General features: G+C 39.9%; 2 protein-coding genes across 4 annotated transcripts; one reads left to right on the forward strand and one right to left on the reverse strand.

Annotated features, from left to right (window-relative positions):
* The first annotated feature begins 307 nt into the window (after nucleotides 1–307).
* ube2l3.S (ubiquitin conjugating enzyme E2 L3 S homeolog) lies at nucleotides 308–11,223 on the forward strand. The gene is made up of 4 exons (XM_041580302.1): nucleotides 308–460; nucleotides 8,036–8,131; nucleotides 8,993–9,179; nucleotides 10,261–11,223. The coding sequence occupies exons 1-4, from the start codon at nucleotides 434–436 to the stop codon at nucleotides 10,413–10,415; spliced, it is 465 nt and encodes a 154-aa protein (XP_041436236.1). The 5' UTR covers nucleotides 308–433; the 3' UTR covers nucleotides 10,416–11,223.
* Nucleotides 11,224–18,654: 7,431 nt separating this feature from the next.
* Nucleotides 18,655–27,307, reverse strand: ydjc.S (YdjC chitooligosaccharide deacetylase homolog homeolog). 3 transcript variants are annotated; one of them, XM_018244114.2, is made up of 6 exons: nucleotides 27,070–27,274; nucleotides 23,910–24,092; nucleotides 21,936–22,095; nucleotides 21,701–21,800; nucleotides 20,526–20,703; nucleotides 18,655–19,147 (listed from the first exon to the last, which is right to left on the reverse strand). In XM_018244114.2, exons 2-6 carry the CDS (start codon nucleotides 24,074–24,076, stop codon nucleotides 18,826–18,828), a joined length of 927 nt encoding a protein of 308 aa, XP_018099603.1. In that variant the 5' UTR covers nucleotides 24,077–24,092; nucleotides 27,070–27,274; the 3' UTR covers nucleotides 18,655–18,825. The 3 variants fall into 3 exon arrangements, with proteins under 3 accessions (XP_018099603.1, XP_018099602.1, XP_041436237.1); XM_018244113.2 differs by having other exon boundaries at nucleotides 27,017–27,274; XM_041580303.1 differs by lacking the exon at nucleotides 20,526–20,703 and adding an exon at nucleotides 20,372–20,454 and having other exon boundaries at nucleotides 19,020–19,147; nucleotides 27,017–27,307.
* Between the last annotated feature and the right edge of the window lie 591 nt (nucleotides 27,308–27,898).

A 27,898-nucleotide genomic window follows, 5' to 3' on the forward strand; every position in this document is an offset into this window, starting at 1 on the left:
TCCACAGTTCCATAATTGTAGGCTGTACATGTATTGGCTCCATTGTGTTGCACATGAACCCTAAAAGTCTAAATGTATGTAGACTGTATATGCTTAAATGAAAAGTGGAATTCTATCAGTTTGCCAACTGTTAAATAAAAAAAACATATATTTTCTTAAGTTGAATTTATTTTTCAATTATTATTTGAAAGCACTTGATGTTATGAAGGTGTATCTCTTGCAGATATGTTACAACTCGTAATCTGAGCGTTCAAACGTTTCAGATATTACACAAATTCACAGGTGTATGAAGGTGAAAGAATGGGCCACGACGATTTGGGAGTATCAATAGACCCACTCCCTCCCGCGGTTGCCCGGTGACCCGTCCCAGGCGCACCAGGAAGTGCCGTCCCGTTAGCCGTGATGCATTGTGGGAGCTCTCCTCAGATCCAAGATGGCGGCCAGCAGGAGGCTGATGAAGGTAATGGGGGAAATAGGGTGGCTCTTTCATTCGTTTGATTGTGTTAAGGCAACTTATATCGAAGTCCTGTCACGGACCGAGTCGGTACCAAGCTCTGACATCTTATAGCAAGATGCGCACTCATGCTGAAGCTGGGCCCCGAGTCCCCGGCCTCACCCTGCGCCGTCGCCGGTCCGGCACTCCTTGGTCCCATGTCACAGGAAGAGGGTGCGTAGGGACGGGCTGGTGTGATCACTTTTGGTTAACTTAGAAAATGGCAATCCTTTACCCGAGCAGCTCCTGCTCCGCGCTCCTTCCACCTAATGCACTGGCCTGATCTGAAGTCTGGCACCAGATGTGGCTGCGGAGCGGCAAACAGCGGCCTCGTTAGTCCAGTTAATCAGACAACAGCAGCACCAGTACTCGCGCTTTAATCACCTTTGAATAGAAATAGGTCGTAATAGGGACGCCGGGGAGTTCTTTCAGAGTTTTCGTCTCGGGCTAATGGGCACATGCTTATGTTTTAAAGGGGTACGACGATTTAAAACGAAAAAATGACGTCTCGCTGAAAGTGGCCATGAAAGTTACCCCAAAATAATTCATTCCAACACCATTTTGGTTTAGTCCTTTTGAATCAAAGGGGATTTTTCTCATTTTATTACCATCACTCACTTTCTATATATGATCAGGTTATTCAACACTAACAACATTGTCTGTGTATTATCACTTCATTAATACTGCTACTCAAAACTACCATGCAGCTTGCCAGGAGAAAACCTCAGTAAACTGGAATGGAGACAGTGCCCTGTGTGACCAGCTTTAGTCCATAGGAAATAGTAAGCTATTACCTCAGTGCAGCCTCACTCTCCAATAAGGAAGTGCTTTTTTTTTATTGCTAACCAAGAAAACTCTTACACAACACTTTCCAGTCTCCGCACATGGCCAGGGTTCTTGCCATTGATAAACCATGGTGTGGATGTAGTTCACAAATCTTAGTTCACAAGTGTTCACAAACCTTGAGCAGTATACCAGGGTTGAGCAAGCCGTGGCTTTCACAGTGGCCAGTTGTTGGGTAGTTGAAGTTCAGCTACAGTGTGTGAGAAACCCCTGTGTATAGAGTATTTAATGAAGGTTTACTAACAGGTTTTAAAACCAGCGAATTTGAAATTGATCAGTCATGCACCATTAATAATACCAAAAATGTAGTTTCACTTAGTGATGAGGCAGATATAGCCCTATTTATTAGAATATAGTGCAACCTTAGTTCCCGGGGTTCCCCTTTTGTTCTGACTCGGTATTCCCGTTTCTCCTCGGTTAGAGATTGACAATGTCAAAGTTTATATGAGTAATCTCTAAAAAAGTTCGGGGAAACAAGAATGCAGCATAATGGGAAATCTAAGTATAGTAGAATTTGGTTGTTGTAGTTTTACAACTTCCCAAACTTACTATAGGGTGGCAGTTTCCTCCTTACATTCACCACGTGTGTGCTTTAAGTCAGGTACAAATGTTTAAGCTTTAAAATGCATTCATCAAAAAAGCCAAAATGGGACTGTCACTGCTTGCTTCATGCTATTAGAAAATGTAGAGTGCTTATATGTGTATATAGTGTAAAACCTTTTATTACATATACATAGAAAACACAGATTTCACTCACATTTGTGTAGTTAAAAAAAGGCACATCAAATCCCTCTCATCCTCGAATGTCTGTGTTACTGCAAAGTTTGTTTGGTATTGTGGTTTGGCTCTGACCCGCGTTGCCTCCACACACTAACACCTCTGGGGCGCTTGGGGGTGACATCAGTTGCCTTCGCCTTACGCGTTTCGTCAATTTAGGACTTCATCAGAACCTTACTCAAGCATTTTTAGTGCTGACTCATACAAACTTAGATATAGTACTATAATTGAAACTAACATGTCAGTACTGCTAATAAAGGAGAACCACACAATTTATTTTCTTTTAATCTAAATGATCCCCAGCCCAGCTTTTCATACAGGTCAGTACACTCCAATCTGACTCAGCAAAGCCATTCTGTGACAGTCACTCTGGGCTGGGAACATCATGATCCTTCTGTATTCTGGAATACAAAAGTATACCGTGTTGTAGCCTGTTGAAGTATCTTGATGTCCCCATCCTGGTGTGACTTAACAGAACCAGCTCAAAGTTAAGCCTGGGCACGTGTTTGGGTTTGTAAGTAATTCTGCACTGTAGGTTGGATTAGTGAAAGAGATTTTTAAAAAAAGAAAATAAGTGTGGTCATCCTTTGCTTATTATATTGACAGACAGATTCCTGCCAGTTGTAGGAAAATATTAGGGACTGTTTATAAAATTGTATTAGTCCCAAATATAATATTTGATATAATGAAAACAACTTCAAATACAGGATAAGTAAAGGTGTAAGCACTAAGGTGTGTCAACACCCCAAAGTTTTTATTATCCCTTATCCGAGACCCTTGGTCTGGGGTACTACTTTGGGAGCACAGTTTTTGCCTCTTTGTGGATTCTCTTTCCAGTCCTCTCTCACCTGAGTGATTATAATCACTCACCTGAAACCCTAGTCTAATACTCCTATTTGCTGACTCAGGGTACTACCGTTGGAGCATCAATCACCTTCTTTTTCTTCTTCCTGTATCTTCTCTATGGGCACATGAGCAGTAAAGTGGAAATCAGAACTTAAAAGTAGATACCCCAAGCCAGTGCAGTTTTCAGGGAACAGGATCACCTGCCCACGTTTTAGAGCACTGGAAGCCAAGACGAGGTCACTATTCCCTGCAGCTACCAACACTTCTGATCAAGTTTATACTTGGAGAACAGGTTTCAGGGCCCATCACTTTCTCTTTCCCTCTTTTCAGTCAATATTGTCTTGCATTTGTTATGTTGGACTAGACGGGTAGGCAACCGCGGCTCTGGAGCCTCATGCGGCTCTTCATCCTGCTTGCTGCGGCTCGGTCTTGTGGCTTTGCCTGTCACGTCGTCTATACAGCACTTGCTGGCAGCTTCTTGAGTGTGCGACCGAGGTAAGCTAAGCGGGCAGAAGGTGCGAGGGCTGTATAGACGTCCCAGGAGTGACAGGTAAGACCGAGCAGCAGCAAGATGATTCATCATGGTCCTTACCGCAGTCACACACTCAAGACAAGAGGGAGGATCAGCATGGAGCTTCAGAAACAGAAGTCACAGATGAGAACAATAGCATTTAATAGGGCTATTCAGTGTTTAATTTATTTCAGAGTAGGCCTGCACACTGCACTTCTGTTTGTTGTATTCTGTTGTTGTAACAGTTAAAATTAAAAAAAGGTTAAAACTTTTAAAAGTTTATAAGCTGTGTTATGTTTTGCGGCTCCAGACAATTTTTCTTTAGTGGAAGAGGGGCCAAAATGGCTCCACCATGTTCCACAGCACTGTACAACAAACAGGTTTGTCGACTGAACATACACAGCTACTTGCAAAGCAACCAATAGCTATTTTATTTGTATGTAGTTTAAGGGAGTTTATATACATGACCTTCTTGTGTATTAGAGTTAAGCTGGCCATAGACGCAAAGATCCGATCGTACGAATCAACGTACAATCGGACTTTCCCGGCCGCCACTAACCATTCTGATCAAATAAAGTAGTAAAAGGACAGATCAGCCAATCTTCTGCCCCTGACAGCAATCGTACGATAGTTATGTCTGACAAAGCTGGTGACAGTCTCCCCCTGAAAAACGTACGATCGGCAATACATGCAGAGATATTATCGGCAGCCGACAGAAATTTTCTAACCTGTTTGATCGACCAAACAACCAATCTCCGCCGGACGAAAAATGTCGGGACTCTCCACAAATGGTCCGAAAATCGCACAAATCCACGATTCGTACGATCGGATCGGTGCGTCTATGGCCAGCTTAAGGGTCTTTCATGTCTCAGTATTTTTTCAACTGTTTCTGGAGTTTATATATACAGGTATGGGATCTCTTATCCAGAAACCCATTATCCAGAAAGCACCGAACTACAAAAAGGCCATACCCCATAGACTGCATTTTATCCAAATAATCCTTATTTTTGAAAATTATTTCCTTTTTCTCTGTAATAGTAACACAATACCTTGTACTTGATCTGAAATAAGATATCATTAATCCTTATTGGAAGCAAAACCAGCCTATTGGCTTTATTTAATGTTTACATGATATTATAGTATAATGAGGGTATGAAGATCCATTATCCAGAAAATTCTAGGCCCCCCGCATTGAAAATGTCTGAATAACAGGTCATACACACACACACACACACACACACACACACACTCTCTCTCTCGCTTATATTGGAGAGAGTAGCTGCTACTAAGTAGCTCTGTGTGTCTTCAGCCTGAATTTTAGTAGCCGCTACATTGGAGGAGCTTCGTTAAAGATAAACGGGGGTACAGTGGGTGCATCAAAGTGACAACTGCAGTAGAACAAGTACAGTATTTGGGTTACACCCGTCCCGATTATGAAGTCACAAAAGGGGCAGTGCAAGCAGGCACGCGACTATAAAACTGGAAGCCGGCATTGCAAATAGGGGGTGCGAGGTTGGCCTGAAACCAACCGACCCGCAGGTATCAGGCTGGCCCGCACATCACTAGTTCCGTACCTTATTGAAATCACGTGTGCAGGGAATTCTTGGGTTTGGAGGATGCAGGCTAAGGAAGGATGGCTACTGATACAAAGTAACAGTAGTCAGCCAGCTCAGCAAAGTAGTCAGACATAACAGCAGACGGCTTGGCTTAGGGAACTGCTCCAAACTATTAAAAATCATGAAAAGTCTGCTTATTTTTCAATTGATGTTTATTACAAACTTGCTTGAAATTATGTTTACTTTTCAAAAAGCTTAAGTTATGTTTGTGTGCAGTTCCCCTTTATGTAGTAAGGTTGTTTCTGTTCTGAAATTTGATGAGATCATGTTATTTCTCACATCTTGCAGAGCAACTGAAAATGTTTCACAAACTAAATGTCACTTAAAATAACTCATTCCTCTTTCCTCTCTCATAAACACTGAATCGAAAGGACTGCTTGGATTGCTATTCCTTGTTGCAAATACTTTGCTGTTTTACAAAGATATCCAAAGTGGTGCTTGTGTACCTGTGAATATGACAAGCAGTGGGACGTAGCATAACCAGTTCTTTTGGAACTCCACTGGTTGCCAGGATGAGACTGACAAAATATTTTCAGGAGACTGCAGACTATGTGAAGTGTAGAAAGGAGAATGATTGAGCTGCCGTAAAAAAAAGTGAACAGAAAAAAGGGAAAAACATATGTGTGGTGAGAAATTGTAAGCAGAACAAGAGTGAAGTCTAGGAAAAAAGCATATCTTAAAAGGGGAAAAATGTAGGAAATTGAGAAAAGGAGATGAGGCAAAAGCCTTAGACAAGTGGATTAAAAAGGGGGAGAGAAAGTGAGATCAGACGAAGACAGCAAGAAGTGAAGTACACTGAGTTGAAGATGAAGATATAATGAAAATGGGTCAGAGAAAGGGAACCACTTCTAAAAGTAGAAAAGCATACGTAAGGTTAGAATAGAGGGAGTACAACAGAGAGAGAGCAGGGAAGTCGAGTGATAATATAAGTAGTGGACCACACAATAAACCCCTGCCCACAAAAATTGAAAGGGTGTTTTTCCAACCTACGTAGCTACAGAAAGTGCCTTGTATATTTGTATGGGACCTAAATAAATGTTGGATTGAGAGTCTTATTGTGGGTGTGGCTTGAAAATGGGGTCTGGTCACATGTCAGGTGAATAGTGTTTGTTTTACATTAGTTTATTTGTCACTGGTACCATAGAGAGAGCTTGCTAGGTTTGATAAGCTCATGTCGCTTGTGTGCAAGTTCCTCTTTTATAGCAACTCTTTTGTTGCTATAAGTATAATTATTAGACTAGATTAAACAGGGAGGCCCATTTATTGCGATTCCGATTTTGGTGTTTTTTTGCAACCATGAAAACAGTCTAATCTAAAAAAACATGAATGAAAAATGCAAAGTCTCCAAATAGGAATACGAAATCTTGAAATCCTTTTTGTCCAAATAAAAGCCTGGAATTCAAAAAATATCACCTGCTTTGAAGCGACTGGGAGCAACATCCAAGGGATTAGTGAGCAACATGTTGCTCAGGAGCCACTGGCTGGGGATCATTGTTTTAGAGTAATTCGTATATCCACTATTTTTAGCACTGAAAATACAATTCTGGGAAGGGAGAAAATACAACCATCAGTAGATCTGCCCCTTAGTGTTTATGCATAACCTTATTTGTGTTTAATCTTTCAGCCCCTTTTAATATGATATATGTTCACCATATGGGTAAACTTACTTTCCCTTATTTATTGTAAAATTGATGTTGTTTTGTTGATCAGGAAGCATGCTGCTGGCTTACAAGAAGGAGTAATTATAAATGGAATGGTTACCCTGTGGATATTGTTACTTTTATTCACTTCTGCAGTTTAATCGTTGAGTGGCTCTGTCCGTAGCTAATTGAGCTGGAAGTGGTCACTGATATCAACAGAGTTGGGGTGGTCCACGTAGGATCAGTAATTTCCCAAATCCTCAGACTAAGGAACCTCGATGCCTACATCACACATTGAGTGAGTCTTTAGTGACCGTAGTCCCTCGTTTGCTCAACCTGATGGGGTTCATTGTAAGCTGCAAGGGTCACTTAAACTGGCCATAGACGCAAAGTTCAGATTTTCGGACCATGTGTGGAGAGTCCTGTCGTTTTTCCTCCCACGGAGATCGGCCTTTTGGACGATCAGCCAGGTTAAATATTTCTGTTGGCTGCTGATAATATCTCTGCGTGTATTGCCGATCGTACGATTTTCAGTGGGAGACTGTCACTAGCTTTTGTTGGACATAACTTTCGTACGATTGCTGTCAGCGGCAGAACATCGCTGATCTGTTCTTTTACCACCTTATTTAAACTGAAAGGTTAGTGGCAGGTCGGGAGATGGGGAAGTCCGATCATTCGAGGATTTGAACGATCGGATCTTTGCTTCTATGGCCAGCTTAAGTTGTGGTTATAGCACCCATCAGGGTAAAATAATGCACCCATGCTGATCTCTGCTTTGTTGTAACTTCCTGCCTTGTGTAGATCATAAATCCTATGGTGCCAGCTGTCACGGATCTGACTGCTGACACTGTAGAATTTGTTTTCCAGCATACATTTTGATCTTAGCTGTGCCCTGTGTTGTCTGTAAACACTAATTAAGATCAAAGTGCCCTAATTGATGGCCATATCCCTTTAAAAAAAAAAATAACAACAGTATTACCGCACTTTGTGCTAGCTTTAAGGTTAAACTGCGTGGCAGGTGAATAGCAAGGCCTTCATGTTTAAAGGAGTATTACTTCCCACAGTCCATCAGAGAGCTTATCTGACAATCTGCCTATCAAAAACAATAAAAAAAGAAGAAATATATTTATACACTTAATCTACATGATCGGTTTTGCAAAATATGTTTTTCATGTGCAGAAAGAGAACCCAATGGCTATTGTGACTGTAAAGGAAGTCAAAGTTATAATTGCAAATTGTTTATATAATCCATGCTGTTTTTCAGTCTATTGCTCAGCAAATTTACTGACATGTCCATTTTTGTTCTCAGGAGCTTGAAGAGATCCGCAAATCTGGGATGAAAAATTTCCGTAATATACAGGTGGACGAAGCTAATTTACTGACCTGGCAGGGACTTATCGTTCCAGTGAGTATGGTACTAATAGAGTTCTTGGGTCAGCGCACAAGAAGTGCATAAAGTACATTATTGCATCTTCTCGTGCTAACTGCACATTTTCCTGGGAACTGTTTATGCTTTATTTTTTAGTATCGGTAATTTCGGCCTGTATGAAACCTTCATGGAAATTGCAGTCCAGATTTGCTGCTTGTGACTCTGGCCAATAGAAAAAACCACTATGCATATTTTCTAGTGGAAAAATGCATTCTAACAGACTGTTAGGAATAGTGATGCTGGCTATTGGCCAGGATAGGTTTCAGTTGGCTCTACATGTACTGTAAATCAACTTGCCTCAGATCATTCCAACACCCTGTCACCTGTCTCAGTCCTTGGTTGACTTTAAAACACTTCACTGATTCCTTCATATAGTTTATATAAACAAGCTGCTGTGTAGCCATGGGGGCAGCCAGGCTCAGGCAGAGAACAAATAAGCAGATAGTGCCATTGTATTCTACAGATATTTTCTGTTATCTACTATGTAACCTGTGCCTTTTTTTCCTTTTTGAAGACTTAATGGATGCCCCATGGCTGCACAGGCGCTTATTTATATAAACTGTAGCAGTCTGTAGCAGTAAAATGTACCAGTGACAATATGCTTCTCCTTTACTTCAGTAGGAACTCCCAAGGGTGCTGATAGCAGTGAGATGTCACCCACTCTTCTACTGGAGTCCGTAGTGAATATGAAATGCCCCCAAGTGCTTTTAATGTTGATGTTTTTTTCTTTTTTATTAGCATGTCTGTTATATGAATCCCTGTATTACCTTACTATGTGGCTGTTATGTTCTAGCTGTACGAGATTTAATCTCAAATTCTGTATTTATGTCATACTAGGACAATCCTCCATATGACAAGGGAGCTTTTCGGATTGAAATCAACTTCCCAGCAGAATACCCATTTAAACCCCCCAAGATAACATTTAAAACCAAAATATATCATCCGAATATCGATGAGAAGGGCCAGGTGTGTCTGCCAGTGATCAGTGCTGAAAACTGGAAACCAGCAACCAAAACTGACCAAGGTGAGTCCCAGTATGGTGTGGCAATGATACTGCGAGAAATCATGGGCATGTGTTAGGGAAAGCCTGGGAAGCCTGTGGTCCAGACTATTGTGTCCAGGCTTTAGCTGAAGCCTGTGTTGGATTAACTTGGATCACAGCGTAAGCTATAGTTTTTATTTAGGCCTTGATAAATGTTTTTTTTTTTTTTTTAAAGAATAGATTCTCATTAACTGTGGTGATTTGTTTAGGTGTTTTCATCAAACAAGCGGTGGGATAACAGAATATTTAAATTTAAAGTATCTGTGTAAGCAAACAGCTTTTATAAATCACCCTCCTTTTCATGCTTTTCATTAGGATATTTATTATGTGAAGGTTACATAAGAAATAGATGTTTGTTAAATATTGCACTATACAGTTTCTCATAAATAAATATTTAAGAAATAGTTGCCATGGAACAGAATGCCAACTATGCTTTTATGGATGTAGATCATTATGGGACAGCCTCACTAAAAGTAGACCTTGCTTTAGTAAACTATGGGCACTCCTGCAACAGCCTTTCAGAAAGCAGAGTGCTGGCTCTTTCTGAAGTCATATGACCAGGCAAAATGACCTGAGATCGCTACCTACACCAATATTACAACTAAAAAAAAAAATTATTGTTTCAGGAATTACATTTTATATGGTAGAGTGAATTATTTGCAGTGTAATTTAGAAATAAACTCGACACTATAAAAATCATGACAGAATCCCTTTAAGTAAGACTACTGACACTTTTGAAATGGCATATTGGGCAGTCTTTGACCACATACATCCAGCAGAAACCAGCAGTGCTCAAAATGCTCCTATCTGTCACTGCTTACAATATTATTGAAGAATACAAATAGTGCAGTAAAAGTCTCCACAGCAGTTCAGTAGTTGTGGGTGGAGATCTGCTTGTCACTTTAACCCGTTTGATTCAATCACAGGAGTGAGGTCCAGTATACAGGTGTGTGTTGACTGCTGCACATTTTCGTCAATGGTTGGCAGTAGGCAGGCTCCAGACAGTAGCAGACAGTTTTTTGTCTATCGACCTTTACTTAACATGTGTTTCTTTTGCATTCAGTCATCCAGTCACTCATTGCCCTGGTCAACGACCCCCAACCAGAGCACCCACTGCGTGCAGACCTAGCCGAAGAATACTCAAAAGACCGTAAAAAATTCTGTAAGAATGCCGAAGAGTTTACAAAGAAATATGGAGAGAAACGACCAGTGGACTAGAAACTTGGGGCTGAGCGCCAGTGGAAAACACCCACACTCTCTCACACACAAAAATACAAAAAAGCGCAACTGAAGAATTGGAGTCAGTGAGTTCAGAATCCCCTCCCTCATCCAGCCACCCCTGAAAATGCACACGAGACAGGACTCCAATGGAACAGAGGCTCGGCATCAGCCAGCAGCTTAGCTGCCTGTACAGCAGTCATCTAGATAAACTTGTAAAGAGGTGGATTAAAACGGAACATGTAAAGTTGAAAATACAGTTCTGCTCTCTGTGTTTAAAAAATGAAAAAAAAAAAAACAAAAAAAAACAAAAGCACTGTAACAAAGAATTTACTACTTTACCATGAGTAGACACACAATGTTTCTACATTGCTTTTTCTTTTCCAAATTTACATGAAGCCTCCCCTATCTGTTTTGTTAGGGTTTTCAGTGTATAGTCACAATTTCCCTTACCTCACGGTCTTCACTTTTTACACTGTCATTGTTCCTTTATGTATGATTTTAGTCTAATATCAGCCCCCTTACCCTTCAGTGTCAGAGAGACCTGTTGCGCAAATCTCTTGCACTGAAGCTATAATGTCACTTTGGCCCATTCAAGGGAGGGTATAGTTGAACATTTGGCTCTTAGTTTTCCTTTCTTTCAATGTTGCACTGTGCTTTGTGGGACTCGCTAATTCTCCTTCAGTTTGTAACATAAAAACAGAATAAAAAAAAAAGGAAAAAAAAAATCAAACTGTTGGAAATGAGCCCATTCCTCTGTAAATCTGGCGGATATTGCGATTATGTTTATTAAAGGGGGAAAAACAAATTGCCTGGTTGTTACTTATTATGTAAGATGGGCTAAATATTGATAATGTCTTTTCTTATGGTGAAAACAGAAACTGCCACGCCACTCGGTAGTAAAATTTTTATAGGACTATTATCTCAATTGGAAGTTAAAAATTCAATTGCTGCTGCATTTAGAGTTATTTGAGACACTAGCATTTTCTGCATCCACTTTTCAATTTTAATATTCATTTTGACAAGCAAATTAGTACTTTCAGAGGGCCCCATTCTGACTGATGGATTTAAGTGTACGTGGCTACTATGTGTATTAAGTGGACCTGGAGTGCATCTTGTGAGTATGTAAGTAAAATCTCAATCTTACTAAGTAGCCCATGATGCCTAACGCAATTATATCATTTGCCTAACTAACCTGTAGGGATAAACATGTCCAACTATGAAAAGGAATTTTATCTGTTTATCCACCACCTACAAACCGTGACTTGGCAACAAAAGCCCGTTTTTATATAATAGGGGTGGTGAAAGGTATTTGATCCTTGTTTAAGAAGTAAGTCCATTGTATTCGAGCTTATCTGTTGTTTGATGTGTAAAAATATGTCTTTCTGCAACTTGTATGTCTGCCCCATGGCTACACAGCTGCTCATTGATTTAGATGGATCAGTGCTTTAGAAGCAATTACACAAATACTTACAGTATATTATATTCAGTTGAATACAAAACGTGTTCAGTTATTGTTACTGGCAGTCCAAGTAGATATATTTGTCTGATTTACTATACTGGGTAGCACTTGGAGTGTTTCATCGCTCTGCAAATGTATTACAACTTATTCCATTATAAGTAATGTCTCACTCACGTGTGTTTTAGATTCTTCAAATAACTTGCACAAACTTACACAAAAGCTGAGAGCTTGTACTAGGGCATTCAACTGGCCTCTAATTACTAACAAGGGAAAAAATGCAACCTGTAGTTTTGTGCTAACAATGTGTATATTTACTAACTGCCTGTTCATAATGTTTTCAGTTTTGCAACCCCCAAATCTAATTTTTTGGTAAAGAAATGTGGACCATAGATAGTCAAGTTAATTCAATTTGCTAGGGTTTAAAGAACTTAAAGGGGTGGTTCACCTACAAACAACTAGTTGTTTTCAGATAGATCACCAGAAATAACAACTTTTTCCAATGACTTTTCTATGTGTGACTGTTTTTCTAATATTGAAGTATAAAGTGTAATTTTTCACCTTCTGATGCTGCTCTGGGAGGGGGGGGGTCGGCGACCCTGTAAATTGTTCTAAATGGATACATTTAGTTGATACATTTCTTATTTGTCCCTGCTGAGCAGAATCTCTGGGTTTCATTACAGGCAGCTGTTAGAATTGATACAATAGTTGCCAATACTCCAGGGATGCTGCTGAGAAATGTATCGACTAAATGTAATAAATTGTTTTAGTTCAGAATCAGAATCTGCACCTGAATTACTGAGCTGCCAGACTGAAACACCAGAGACACGAACATTCAACTTTAAACTTAGATTTTGGAAAAAAAACGTAAAAAATAAATAACGGAAAGTAATTGAAAAAAATTCGTTATTTCTGGGGAACAATCTAAAAACAACTGAATTTAAAAAAGTGTTTGAAAGGTGAACAAACCCCTTTAAATGGTCATGAAACACAAAGGTCAAGGACAGAGATTGTTTAATAAGGATCGACTTTCCCGTAATTTTTTATTTAATTGCTGATCAATGTTGTGCATCCCATCTTTCATTTCTCCAGTTTAGATTCATATCAGCTGGATATTCCCTATGTCCATGGAGCCTATCAGAAATCGCTGGTAACAGGCTGCACTTCTGGCTTAGGGCACCTGAAAATATACCATGCTTACAATAACTACATAGCAAATATAGTCATGTCAGGGACTGCATGGTAATATATTCAATCCCAGCTCTCTCTACCACCATTCCATCACAAATAAACTCAGCCATAGCTTTCTCCAATTCAGCATGGATGATGACTTAAAAGTGCTTATTAAAAAATACCTTGCTTTTAATGGATTTTTTGATATATAGACTAAACCTAGTGTTTTTTGTGCATAAAACTTAATAGTGGCAGCTGCTAGACTTTTTTTTACATGACATGAAACAAAATGAAATAATTAAGCACTGGTGACTATGGTGTACAGGTATGGGACCTGTTATCTAGAATGCTTGGGACCTGGGGCTTTCTGGATAATGGATCTTTCTGTAATTCGGATGTTCATAAATTAAGTCTACTAGAAAGTCATATAAACATTAAATAAACCCAATAGGCGGGTTCTGCTTTCAATAAGGATTAATTGTATGTTAGTTGGATTATTATTGCAGAGAAAAGGGAGATCATATTTGGATAAAATGGAGTCTATGGAAAATGGCCTTTCCGTAATTCGGAACTTTCCGGATAACTGATCCTATACCTGTAGTCTTTTGCTAAAGTAGGGGATGTGCCAGAATTATGAAATGTGCAGAGGGGATGTCTGCTTGGAAACAATCCACAATCTTTCTTGCACTGAAAGGGTTATCCAAAACTGCAAGTAGCTTTAGGCGCAATACTGATTAATAACTAGGAACAGTGGGCAAATGAACTAGTGCAGTGTGGTTTCTGACAAACAGGTGAAATCATCACAAGACTGTGACCTAGTTACAAAGCAAATTATAAGTTTCCTGTCAATGGCTAATTTGTGTTGTAGTAACCTGCTCTATACATGGTCTGCGGTTACCAAGGATGCTTCCACTACCATCTTCCACTGCAAATAACCAGCATATGCAAAACTGAGCCTCAATCAGTCCATGAACAGAACATGATTTCTAAATACCCATACTGCAGAATAAATGGATGGTTAGTAAGATCTGCTGTATATGCTGGTGACTAGAACTGGGTCCCAGAACCTATGGGCTATTTTGTCCCAGCCAGTGCATTGTATTAAAGCTATAAAGAAACCTTAAAGGACAAGGAAAGGCAAAAAAATAAAATCCCATTTTTACTTTCTTTAATGAAAAAGAAACCTATCTCCAATATACTTTAATAAAAAAATGTGTACCGTTTTTATAAGAAACCTGACTGTATGCAGTGAAATTCTCCCTTCATTTACTGCTGTGGATAGGAATTGTCAGATGGTCCCTAACTACTGAGCAGGGAAACAATCATACTGTACTTATGAACAGCAGGGGGAGCCCCGTCTTACTTACGAGCCATGTAGAATTCAAGCAGCTTTGTTTACGACGATCCCTAAGCAGCCCAGACCACACTGAGCTTGTGCAGGGTCAGGCAAAGCTGTATAACAAAGTTACAAGATGACAGCCCCTAGTGGCCAACTTTGAAAGCATAAATTATTTGTTTGATTAGGCTTTGTGGTGCAGTAAGTTCATGCTTATGTTTAGTATACAAAATACAGCATTTCTAGCCTTATTCTATTTTAGACTTCCCTTGTCCTTTAAGTACAGTTATGTTCAGAATAGCAGTATGTTTTAAAAAATGAAAAAAAAACAAAATCCTTAGTTTTTATTCCATGCACACAAATGCATTGGGAACACTGCACATTCTATTCCAAATCAAAACATGAAAAAAATGTATCAAATTTGTCTTATTCCTTTACAGAAAGTAAAGAAGAGGGAATATTAGGCTGTTCCAAAAAAAAAATAGCAGTGTCTGCATTCTTCTTTACAAACTGAAATGTTTCAAGATTTTGCTTTCCTTTGAATGACTGAACTAATATTTAGTTGTATAATCAGTGTTTGAGAACTGCTGCACATCTGTGTTGTATGGAGTCCACCAACTTCTGGCACCTGTTACATTCCACAATTCTTCTGCATTTCTTGGTTTTGCTTCAGAAACACTGTTTTTGACGTCACCCCACAAATTTCTATTCAATTATGGTCTGAGGATGGGGCTGGTCACTCCATAACGTCAATCTTGTTGGTCTGCAACTTAGATGTTGCTCATTTACTGGTGTGTTTGGGGTCGTTGTCTTGTTGAAACATCCATTTCAAGGGCATTTCCTCTTCAGCATAAGGCAACATGACCTCTTCAAGTATTTTGATGTATTGAAACTAGTAAAATAGGCCCAACACCATAGTATGAGAGACATCCTCAGGATCAACTGGCAGTTAGGCAGGCTAAAAAAAAGTTTGAACTTGATGGATGTGTGTCTTTTTTTCAATGTAACTTACTATGTTACTATCCCCATATCATGATGCTTGTGCCACCATGCTTCAATGACTTCACAGTTTACTGTGGCTTGAATTCAGAGTTTGGAGTCATCTGAAAAACTGTATATGGCCCCTAAACCCAAAATGAACAATTTTGCCTTCATCAATCCACAAAATGTCGTGCCATTTCTCTTTAGACCAGTCAATGTGTTCTTTGGCAAATTGTAACCTCTTCAGCACGTCTGTTTTAACAATGGAACTTCTTGGCTTCACCTAGGAGTCCTAATTGTAACAGTACTCACAGGTAACTTTACACCTTTTTTTGATCTTCCTGGAGCTGATCATTGGCTGAGTATTTGCCATTTTGACTATTCTTCTATCCATTCAAAAGGTAGTTTTCAGTTTTCTTCAACATCTTTCAAGCTTTGGTTGCCATTTTAATGCATTTGAGATCATTTTAGCTGAGCAGCCTATCATTTTCTGCACTTCTTAATGTTTTCCCCTCTCCAATCAACTTTTAAATCAAAGTACGCTGTTCTTCTGAACAATCCAGTTTAAATAGCTGATGTTTTTTCACAGAATGAATGACCTCAATAATTGAACTCTGCACTGCTATTATTTGGAACAATCTATTTGAAACAAGCCTCAATTAATGATTCAGTTACACAGAATCAGCAGCATGTCATGACTGTTGGCTCTGTTGCTTTTATATTACTCTACTACACCTACTAGTAAATTATTTGCCATGAAGAAATATAATTTCTACCAAAAACAGTATCAGGTTAGATATGTCTGACTGCCATTATGCTGAACACAACTTTAGTAGACTGCTCCTCCTCATAGTCATGCTAAAAGCTTATCTTGTTATTCTAGTTTGTTGTGCAGTCTGATTTCATTTCATGATTCATATAACAAGATGATCCCAAAATTATAGCAAATCCAGTATATAGCCACATAAGGAGCAAGTGTCCGTTAAGTAATGTTCCTATTACCTTAGTAAGCAATTCCCATTATATGTTGCTTATTTCACGGATAGACAGGCTGAAGTCCCACAAGACTTATAAATGACACAAAGAACTGACTCACTCACTGTTTTATGCAAGATAACAGTACTGATGTCATAGGACTTATTTCTTTCAAATAAATAATTACAGTATCTCACTCGTTAGGGTAATATATTGCCCTTGAAAAAATAGAAAATGTCATGTATAAATCAGAACCCAGAGTAGATACCAGTAGTCGGACGGCTTCTGCAGTGAGGCAGAAACGTCCATCAAGTTCAACCTAAACAACTTGCCTAACTTCTATTTGATCCAGAGGAAGGCAAAAAACCCATATGAAGCCTCTACAATTTGCTTCAAAGGGGAAAAAAATCCAGTCTTCAAGATGGCAATCGGATCAGTCCCTGGATCAACTTGTTCTATGAGCTATCTTCAATAACCCTGTATTCCCTCGCTAAAACGCCATCCAACCCCTTGTTAAAGCTATCTAATGTATCAGCCTGTACAACTGATTCAGAGAGAATTCCACAACTTCCACATCTCTCAGTGTAAAAAAAAAAATAAAAAATTCCAAACATTTTAACTTCCTTCTAATAATTGAAATGGGTGCCCACGTGTTAGCTGGAAGGACCTACTTGTAAATAAAGCATCAGAGAGATTATTATATGGCCATAGACATGCATATTTTTTTCTAGCATTCAACAAACGAACCACCCCTTTGCTTTCTGAATGTCAGACAGCAGCAAGTCTGGACTAGGAGTCAAAAGAGGCCCTGGCATTCCAATTACAAAGAGGCCCAAACAGCCCCCACCAACCCATTAAATAGTGACTTTCAATGGTATCTTACTGCAGCCCCTATGGCATTTGCCAGAGACCACAGATTGCCAGTCCGGGCCTGGACCGCAGCCTTCCTTGTCTCCTCCACTAGCACCTATATCAGGTTAGAACAATTCTCCTTAAAACCACCAACATGTATGTTGTGATGTTATACAGAGGAATGAAAATATTAATTGCCTTTACAAAGAGAGACTTATAAAGGCTTTCTGGAACACTTTCAGATATTTGTTTTAGAGGTGATCAGGCAATTTTTAGTATTTCTTCTTGCCCCCTGGAGCGAGGGTTGCCACCTTTTCTGGAAAAAAATACCGGCCTTCCTATATACTTTTTTTCCCTATTAATAACATTGGGATCAACCATCATTTTTACTGGCCAGGCAGGTAAATACCGGCCAGGTGGCAACCCTACCTGGAGCTACTGAAAGTCTTAGGTGCCAAAACACCCAAATTTTTTTGTGCCATTGCCAAAAAGTTGTTTGAGTATATACTCCAAAGTTAGAGCTCAGCAACTATTGCAAATAAATCAACTGTGTACAAGTTCCATATCCATAGGAACCAGGAGTATCCGTGATATACTGTAATTACATCTTTTCTTTAGAACAGCCTTATGTGTGTCACCAGTTTGACTATTAGGTTTAAGTCACTGAAATATATTATCACTGGATATGGTTTTTGGATATTTACATTTATTGGTGAAATAAACTGAAATGATTCTGGACCGGTGTATGTTGAACTGCCATTTCTCACACAGAAAGAGAATGTGGCCCTATTAAAGATAATAGTTTGTCCCACACCTGCCACAGTGTTCTGGAAACGTAGCAAGCTTTCAGCCACATATAAACAGATCTACCAAGCCATTTACTTATGAGGCACTTTGGCAATGCAAACAAAACCTTCAGCAGAGGTGTTCGGGAGCTGCTACCTGGTTAGATACTCATTGTTCTGTTAATAGGTGGCTGGAGAGGTAATGGGCAGGGTGATACTCCAATTTGCAGTGTTGCAGTGAAAAGAGTGACTGAAGTTTATCAAATCACAAGTCACATAATCTGAGGGAGGGCAACAGGGAAACTGACAATATGTCTAGCTCCATGCCAAATTTCAAAATTAAACATAAAAAAAATCTGTTTGCTCTTTAAAAAAAAAACGTTTTCCCCACAACGGTATACTTTTAATCGTTTGTCTCTCAGGTCACCCCCGTACACACTTCATCCAGTGGCAGACAAAAGCAGATGGAGGTTCAACAAAACAAATAAGTTTACAAAAACAAAATGTGCCAACACAATCTTCTCCTGCCAGAATACAGCTGGAACTATCTTTTTTATAAAACTGTAACCCTGTTCTGCAATAATTGGGATTTGGTGAAAGAAGAGCTTGAGTACATAAAGTCTAATACTGGGGGTCAGGTCCCACATTTGTGGGAAACAAGCAAAAGACTTCAAATGCTGTGAGCAAAACAAAACTGTATTTATTTAAATATTATATATTTCCATATAGAAATGTCTTAAATGTCATAAAGTTGTTGGGACTAGTCATGTAAGTATCACACTCCAACGGTGTATAATGGAGTAATTTAATGCAATACTAACCATGTCTGTACATATTTGTTATAAAAAGTCATAGATCTCTGAATGCACACAGCTGCACTCCATTCCCTAGGAAGAAACTCTGCAGTGATGTGCTCTTCAGCACCTCCAACTCATGGAGTCGGTCTAAAGATTGGGAGAAGTCATCCGGGCCCTCTCCGCATCCGCCCTCTTCAGGAATACTAGGGTACCCTGGGTGGGTCATCAGCTCAATGCTCACACTTCTGGTGATGTCAGGTAGTGTTGCAATAGTGCTTTGCCAAGAACAAACCCCATGCCTGATGGCTTCATGTATATTATATGTTGACATGTTCTTCCCCATAGTACTTAAACCAATGTAGAGATCAGGCCACCTATAATCCAATGATATCTGGTTAATTTACAGCAAACAACTATTCATATGGGTTACATTCACTTTTCTAATATACAATATGAATGAAAATCCTGTCACAACACATAGAAAGTAGTGTCTTGTGTTGGGTCTGAGGCTGGTGCACCAGGACCACATTTTCTACTTGGCGAGTGTATCAACATCAGTTATTTGTGGCACCTTTTGATTATAATTTAATTACCCTAGCAACCAGGTAGCAGTGAGGCAGCCAGAATTTAAAATGAGTAGTTGGGAATTTTTCAGGCCAGAAGAAGACAGTAAAAGGGAATAATGTCCTAATCTTATTTGACACAGTCTCCCCACTGAGTGGGATTTGTAAGAGATTTGTGAATTAAAGGAAAACTATACCCCCAAAATGAACACTTAAGCAACAGATAGTTCATATCATATTAAGTGGCATATTAAAGAATCTTACCAAACTGGAATATATATTTAAGTAAATATTGCCCTTTTACATCTCTTGCCTTGAGCCACCATTTCGTGATGGTCTGTGTGCTGCCTCAGAGATCACCTGACCCGAAATACTACAACTCTTAACTGTAACAGGAAGAAGTGTGGAAGCAAAAGACACAACTCTGTCTGTTAATTGGCTCATGTGACCTAACATGTATGGTTTGTTGGTATGTTTGTGAGTACAGGGAATCCTACGATCCCAGGGGGCGGCCCTTGTTTTTTAAAATGGCAATTTTCTATTTATGATTACCCAATGGCACATACTACTAGAAAAGTATATTATTATGAAAATGCTTCATTTTTATAGAGACCTACATTGTTTGGGGGGTATAGTTTTCCTTTAAAGGTGGCCATACATGGAGAGATCCGCTCGTTTGGCGATGTCGCCAAACGAGCGGATCTCCCTCCGATATGCCCACCTTGAGGTGGGCAATATCGGGCTGATCCGATCGTGGGCCCTAGGGCCCAACGATCGGATCCTAGCGAACGGGCGATCGGATCGCTGGACCGCATCAACGAACAGATGCGGCCGCGATCCGACGGGATTTAGATCTCGATCGTGGAAGCCCGTCGGGGGCCCCCATACATGTATGGCCACCTTAAGGGTTGAAAGCTTATACAAATCTCAGAATGTTAGACGTATACGAAAGCTAAGCAAGAGGAAACTATTTAACATTCACTTCTAAATACTTCCAAACTGTACAATAGAAAATAAAACATATGGTTAAATTACCTGTCAGTAAAGTCAATGATAAGAGTGGCAGGTGAAAAAGATAACTGGGTTATTGAAGCTTAGCACACGTTGTTGCCATGATGCTAGGGATGGTAAGTCAGAAGGAGAAAAGGAAAGAAGATAATGATATGTTTGCTTTAGGCTAGTGTCTTACCTAATTCCGTGCTTCTTAAAAATCTCAACTGCATATATGGCATCTTCCTCTACCCCTTTGTAAAACTCCATTAATGTGTCAGGAATCCAGGTACATCTGTACAGACCGAGTTGCACAGGAATTCGAGTATAATGAATCCTATTTTCCTCTAGTATTTGAGCAAACACCTCTCGAATTCCTGATCACAATATCAGACAACAAGATTCAGTATACACTAATACAGTTGTAAAGCTGCTTGTAATATTTTGTTTAAAGCTGACTATTGGTGGGTTGAAAATATCACAGAATTTTGCAATTGCCATAGCACAATAGAAAACACATGCTATAATATATTATATATGCTATAATATATGAATTGCCCCTTATAGCAACAAGCATCAGCTTACAATGTGCAAACAAACTGACTAACCAAATCCATTCACTATATATGCCAGACAGTCCCCATTGATGCTACTGCCACCTTATTAATAGTGCATGCTATTAATGATGTAGCTTTAGGTAAAACTGTGGGATATTGAACCTATTTACAAACATAGTGCTGTTGCCAGTAGCAACCTGTTAGTTCTTTGCTTCCATTTTCTAACTTGTTATAGACTGTTCAAAATGAATGCGGTCACGGACAACAGCAATTATTCAAGTTAGCACCTATGTTTGTAAATGAACCCATGATCTCTAGGAACTAGGGATGCACTGAATGTAGGATCCAGTTCAGAATTTGGCCGTTTTCAGCAGGGTTCGGATTCGGCCAAATACAAGTGCCTGGGCAAACCGAATCATGTGACTTTTCTTCACACTAAGGAAGTAGTTTTTTAACAGTACGCATTCTATTTCACCCCTCATCCCCCTAATTTGCATATTAAATTTGGATTTGATTTGGTATTCAACCAAATCTTTTGTGAAGGATTCAGGAGAATCCTAAAACTGTGGATTCGGGACATCCCTTCTAGGAACCTGCCTAGAACATTGATAGGAACATTCTCTAAAGAAGGATACTGGAGTTTCACCATGTGACTACTCAATCAGCCAATCCTCATAGCACACTAGGTGTAGTAGTGGGTCAAGTTTTGTAATGGGATTGTAAATCTAAAAATATTATTTTCACATGACCAAAGCAAAAACATCAATTCGTAAAGTAAAACCTGTGCTTATTTCTGCTCTGAGCCTTTGTATATCACCTGGTAGCACGTGAACATGTTGATGGCTATCCATATGTTGTGGGTTCATCCCAGTCAGCTCACGGAAAAGCTTGATCTGTGCACATAGCTCCTTTCTGACCTGAAATTCAAGAAGAAAAATCAGTGCTACACTCCCAGAAATCCTGGCACTCAAGGAATGAGAACAAATAGCTCTGTGAATACAATGGTTTTACTTTTTTTTTTTACATACTCTGGTATTAAATGAAGATCTTACCTCCAACATATCAAGGAGACCTTGAGATAATATTTTCCTGATTCCCATTTTGCCATGAAAAACACCCTTGAAATTTATTAAAGATGAATTCTGCTTGAGTTCTGCACACACTGGGAGTCCCTCAGAGAGATTGGCATGCAAGCCAATCGGGATATTATATCTACAAGACAATTTTTATATTATATTCTATAAACACACAGTAATGATGTTGCAGCTATATAGAACAGTGCAGTAGAACAGATATAAGCCTCACATGATTCATAGATGTATGTTGTAAGTCTAGGCACATATGCCCCCCCCATATGTCACACTTGACATCATCCCGGTATCCATCGCCCAATAAATGTGGTTTTACTCACCCTTAAAGGGGTTTTTCACCTTCCAAACACTTTTTTCAGTTTAATAGTTTTCAGATCATTTTCCCAGAAATAAATACTTTTTTTTCCCCAATTACTTTCCATTTTTTATTTTTTTTACAGTTTTTCAAAATATAAGTTTAAAGTTTAATGTCCCTGTGTCTGGTTGAGTTTGGCAGCTCAGTAATTCAGGTGCCGATTCTGAACTGTTACAGCCTTGCAACATTTACAGTAGTTTATTTATTTCTCAGCAGCATCTGTGGAATATTAGCAACTATTGTATCAATTCTAACAGCTGCCTTTTCCGTAGGGACAAAGCTAAGAACTGTATCAATTTAGAGCAGTTTACTGGGTTGTCGACCCCTTCCCAGAGTTGCTTTAGAAGGTGAAAACCGAAACTTTATACTTCAACATTAGAAAAACAGTCACACATAGAAAATAGAAAGTAATTGGAAAAAGTCTATTTCTGAGGATCAATCTGAAACCAATTAAACTGAAAAAAAAAAAAAGTGTTGGAAGGTGAAAAACCCCTTTAAATTATCACAACAGTTTGATTAAAAAACCTAAGCAAAGGAAGAGAAACAAAACAAAGATACATTTGAAGAGATGCTATAATAATTAAAAGTTTTGGCAGTTTGGGAAAAATGGATACATGTATAGTTAAAAAAAAAAAAACTCACTATATATATATATATATATATATATATATATATATATATATATATATATATATCCCACAAAGAAGGTCCGCACTCTCAGGACTTAAATTGAAAAAATGTTTTTATTAACTAAACGACTGTCTCTCTTTATTACAGGATATTTACACCACCCTGGCCCTCTTCCTTCATTCCAGAGAACACCTTCCCATAACGCCAGAGTCCAATGATGGCAACTTTAGATCACTTCAGCAACACATTATTTTGCTCATGGTGATGTTAGACATATGTGTTCCACTTGCCCACAAGGAAACCCCATGCTTCATAAAATTGGTCTAGGGGGCTAGATATTTTTGGTCAAAAACTACTAACCAAATAGCATGCATTTAACCAGGATCGTTAGCAGTCACCCATGCACATTAAAACAGAAGTGTGTAGAGTAATAACTATTCTGTGGCAACCAGGCCCGGACTGGCAATCTGTGGGTTCTGGCAAATGCCAGAGGGGCTGCTATAAGGTGCCATAGAAAGTCAGTATTTAGTGGGCTGGTGGGGCTGATTGGGCCTCTGTGTACCTGAAATGCCAGGGCCTATTTCAATGCTCAGTTCGGACCTGGTAGCAACGTTCCCTCCACACACAAGGGTGGGAGGGGAGGCTGGCCCAAATGGGTCATGTAGTGGGTCACTTTCTATTCATTAACTCTATTCATGGGATTTTTGCAAGCATATTTAGCAATGGATGAAAGACAGAGTTCACCATTTGATAAATACACTTGTAAAAATCGAATTTTAGAACGGCTATGTTCAGTGTCTAACCAAAGTTTGAAAAGTTATAGTATAAGTTATAATACAAGTTATAATTATAAGGGTACATGTCATGTATAGGTCTGTAAGTACTTTATATGTGTGTGTGTGCCTCAGCCATTTACTTAGCAACACCCTAAAGCCCAGATGTTTACATACCTCCGAGCTAGGCTGGCTGCGCTAGCAGCAGAGCTGCCATTAATAATAAGGGACACATTAGTTACAACCTTTGCATGGAAACAGTCCACAATCCCTTTATCCCTATGAGGGCAGTAACCAAAGTCATCTCCTGTGACCACCAGTTTGATTCTTGGTTCCTGAGACATTCTCTATGGGAGTGACCTGCATGGATAGAAAAGGACAAGAAAATATGAATAAAAATAATTGTATATTTAAAAAATATTTAAGTGTTGTGACCTCTGTTTCTCTCTCTCTCTCTCCACAACATGACATGCTCACCCACACACACACATGGATTGAAACTAATGCTAAAAAGCATCTGTAGCTGGATGATGGGACTACTATTAAAAGACCAGTAACATAAAAAAAAGTTTTAAAAATTAGCTCAATTTCTCCTCCCTGCCTTCTATAGGAGATAGCCAGGGAGGAGAAATCGAGCACCGCACAATTGATCATTGCCCTGTCGCCATTTCTGAAGAGGAGTGCAAGCAGAGAATCAGTAAGTAATTTCTTAATAAAGGCGTTGCAAATTTAAAGTTAAAACTGCCTTGGTGTTTTTTTTTCGTTAAGTAGAAACTAATTTTTATTTAGAAATAACTTACCGAATCTCTGCTTGCGCTCTTCTTCAGAAAAGGCGCGGGCGACAATCCATTGTGCGGCGATCAATTTCTCCTCCCTGGCTATCGCCTATAAGGAAGTCAGGGAGAAACCGAGTGCAGCACGATGGATCACCCGAATGCCTTTTCTGAAGAGGAGTGCATGCGGTGATTCAGTAAGTTATTGCTAAATAAAGACTTTGCGATTTTAAAGTTTAAGGTGTTGGTGTTTTTTTTTCGTAGTATACAAATACATTTTTAAAAAAAAATGTTTTGATGTTACTGGTCCTTTAAACTGAGGCTACATTGTAAAAAATACCAAATTGTGTAATAGTACACTTAGTGATTCCTCTGCTGCCTATGTTTACTTTCATGACAAAATGTATTTCTATTCTGAACAGGGTTGTCGTTTCAAAACTTAACACATATGGAATCCACAGCCTGCATGGCTAATTAGCAATGCGTTTCGATGCATGGCTGCTCATATATCAGTTCAGTCTGCATCATGCATATACATTAATTGCTAATTAGCCATGCAGGCTGTGGATTCTATAAGTGTTTGGTTTTAGGGCTCTTACTGACTAGCGTTTTTACCTGCGCTCCCCCCCCCCGTTTTTCTGCGTTCAGCCGCGCTCCCTCTGCGTTCAGCCGCAGGGGAGTGCAGGAATAGACGCATTACATTTTTTCCAATGGGGCTGTACTCACACAGGTGCGTGTAGGTGCCGAACGCAAGAAAAATTCAGCATGTTGCATCTCAACCTGCGTTCGGCACCTACACGCGCCTGTGTGAGTACAGCCCCATTGGAAAAAATGTAATGCGTCTATTCCTGCACTCCCCTGCGGCTGAACGCAGAAAAACCGAATGCAGGGGAGCGCAGGTAAAAACGCTTGTCAGTAAGAGCCCTTAAGGGGGTGAAGTGGCAACCCTAAATGGGAAGCTACAGAGCAAAAGTTATCTTAAAAATAATACATCACAAATGCTACTGCCAAACAAACATCTCTACAAATCCACCTTTCTAACCATCTGCTCCTCATCAACTTACTCGTTATCTTTTCACATACATTAGACCTTGCTAAAGATGCCTCACCTGCTTTCTTTAGAGAAGCTTACCCTCATCTAGCCTAACATTCCATCACGATACACTTTATGCCACAGTCACCTGCTAAAGTTAAAACTCAAGGCCACTTTGTGGTCTCCTGATCTGGCTCATGTGCACACCATAGTGTTCCATAACTCATCTCCTTTTAGCTTGTGATCCATATTGAAGAGAGCTCTTTTTAATTTCAGTATGAATCAGTTTCTGTGTGCAATTTGCATGCTTCAAATAGTCCAATGCTGCTGAACATATTGGCACTTAATAAATACATGTTAATAACACAAAGCCAGTTTGTGTGTGTTAAGGACCTGGCAACAAGTAGTAGCAAGAAAATCAGGCTTACAATCAGTCAGTGAGAGTTAAAGAAGGCATTAGGCAGGTGCAGTGTAATAATAGGGGTTAGATAATAGTTATTAAGAGTTGGAGATAATCCTGAGTAAGGAAAGACAAATAGTAAAACGTTAAAAGGTATCTAATGGAAAAAACGACTATAAAACTGATATATGGACTAGCAAATATGCCATTGGCAGCTCTCCCACACCCTCTGTGACCAGCCCAGTGATAAAGATAAGGCAGAGAGCACGGTGTGTTCCAGAGGCAGGTCAGTGCCCTATCCAGTGAGGCGGCAGCACATGTTACAGTAGCAGTGAGGGGCAGGGCGAGGAGCAGCGCATGGAGCCAAGAGCAATGGAATTGGCAGCACAGGAATGCGCTCTGTTCTGCGTGTCCAGCGCAATGAGCCAGCAGGAGGAGAGCAACATTGCAGGGGCAATAATACACCATGGCGAGAGCAAGAAAGCGCAAGCAATGTACATAGAGTGCAGGCAGTACTAGACACTAGACCAGGGATCCCCAACCTTTTGAACCCATGAGCAACATTCAGAAGTAAAAGGAGTTGGGGAGCAACACTAGCATGAAAAATGTTCTTGGGTGCCATATAAGTGCTGTGATTGGCCATTTGGTAGCTCTATGTGGATTTTTAACCTACATTGAGGCTCTCTTTGGCAGTGCACTCGGTTTTATATAACCAAAACTTGCCTCCAAGCCTGGAATTGAAAAATAAGCTCCTGCTTTGAGGCCACTGGGAGCAACATCCAAGGGGTTGGGGAGCAGCATGTTGCTCACGAGCTACTGGTTGGGGATCACTGCACTAGACAGTATATGACAGGAGGCGAGACTTGCAATGCTCATCTATGGGCTGCCTGGCAGCAAAGTCTCCCTAGAGACGGGCCAGAGTCATATAGAAAACGATGCTTAGCATTAGCAATGTCTGCCGGGGACACTGCTTGGGCGCAACGCAGACCGGTTGCAGCGTCATGTTATAAGTGACAGACCGATAAGCGCAGGCAGCGCAGTGCAATTTTAGCATCTTTATATTCCTAAGGCGCCTTACCGTGGACATTACAGGACATTCATGCCGCTCACATTCTCACCCTTAACCCTCACCTCCCCTGCCTCCCGGTGGCTCTGGTGCCTTTCAGCAGCTTCTCTCATCTCCGCCAGCATCTCAGCAGCCTCTGCTCTACCCGCTATCTCTCCAACAACCACGCCTCCGCCTCGCTGCACGTGTTCTAGCCACGCCCACCGGAGAACGGGGAGGTCTCACCCACTTGTTTGAACGTCCGCGAGGACGATCGATTGCACGTGTTGATGCTGTCGCACCATACTTTATAGTTTTACCACTCACAGTCACAGCACCCAGAACAGTACCCACACCTCCCAACATTTTGGGGGGGAAAAAGAGGGACAAAAAAGTTGCAGCGCAGCAATTTTTTGACCAAGCCCATTTTTGTTGTCACATCCCCTAATTACCATGTTCATTTTACAAAATTAGGCAGGTGATGACATTTTTAACAAATTTCTGTGTTTTTTCCCCCCAGTGATTACAGTTTTGCTAATGAAGGTGAATTGTCCTTTAAGATGTGAGTCTTAACTGTTACCAAGGGACCTGTAATCTTATATTGTTACAATTAATTATTTGCTTATCTCAAAATTGTTACAAAAGTATCTTATCTGCTGCTTTGGCTGTTCTGGGCTCTCTGCCAAAAGCCAATTAAGTTAGAAAACATTGTTTCTTTTTCTGCCTGTTTAGTGCAGAGAAAATCTGGACTTTCCAGTACATACAATGGACTGCGGGTTGAGCTGTCAAATGAGGGACTGTCCCTCTGAAAATGGGACAGTTGGGTTACCTAGTTCACTATCTAGGGCTGTAAAGGTTGCCATTAGGGTTGCCACCTTTAATGGAAAAAAATGTATCCTATAATCTTGCCATTTT

This window comes from Xenopus laevis, chromosome 1S, assembly GCF_017654675.1.
Source record: "Xenopus laevis strain J_2021 chromosome 1S, Xenopus_laevis_v10.1, whole genome shotgun sequence".
In the NCBI taxonomy this organism is placed as follows: Eukaryota; Metazoa; Chordata; class Amphibia; order Anura; family Pipidae; genus Xenopus; species Xenopus laevis.

Coding starts and splice junctions, on each gene's coding strand:
- ube2l3.S (XM_041580302.1), top strand. CDS start 434: ATGGCGGCCAGCAGGAGGCTGATGAAG. Junction 8,132..8,992: donor GGCAGGGACTTATCGTTCCA/GTGAGTATGGTA, acceptor ATGTCATACTAG/GACAATCCTCCATATGACAA. Junction 9,180..10,260: donor AGCAACCAAAACTGACCAAG/GTGAGTCCCAGT, acceptor TTTTGCATTCAG/TCATCCAGTCACTCATTGCC.
- ydjc.S (XM_018244114.2), bottom strand. CDS start 24,076: ATGTCTCAGGAACCAAGAATCAAACTGGTGGTCACAGGAGATGACTTT. Junction 21,801..21,935: donor GTCTCCTTGATATGTTGGAG/GTAAGATCTTCA, acceptor CTTGAATTTCAG/GTCAGAAAGGAGCTATGTGC. Junction 20,704..21,700: donor ACATGTTCACGTGCTACCAG/GTGATATACAAA, acceptor TATTGTGATCAG/GAATTCGAGAGGTGTTTGCT.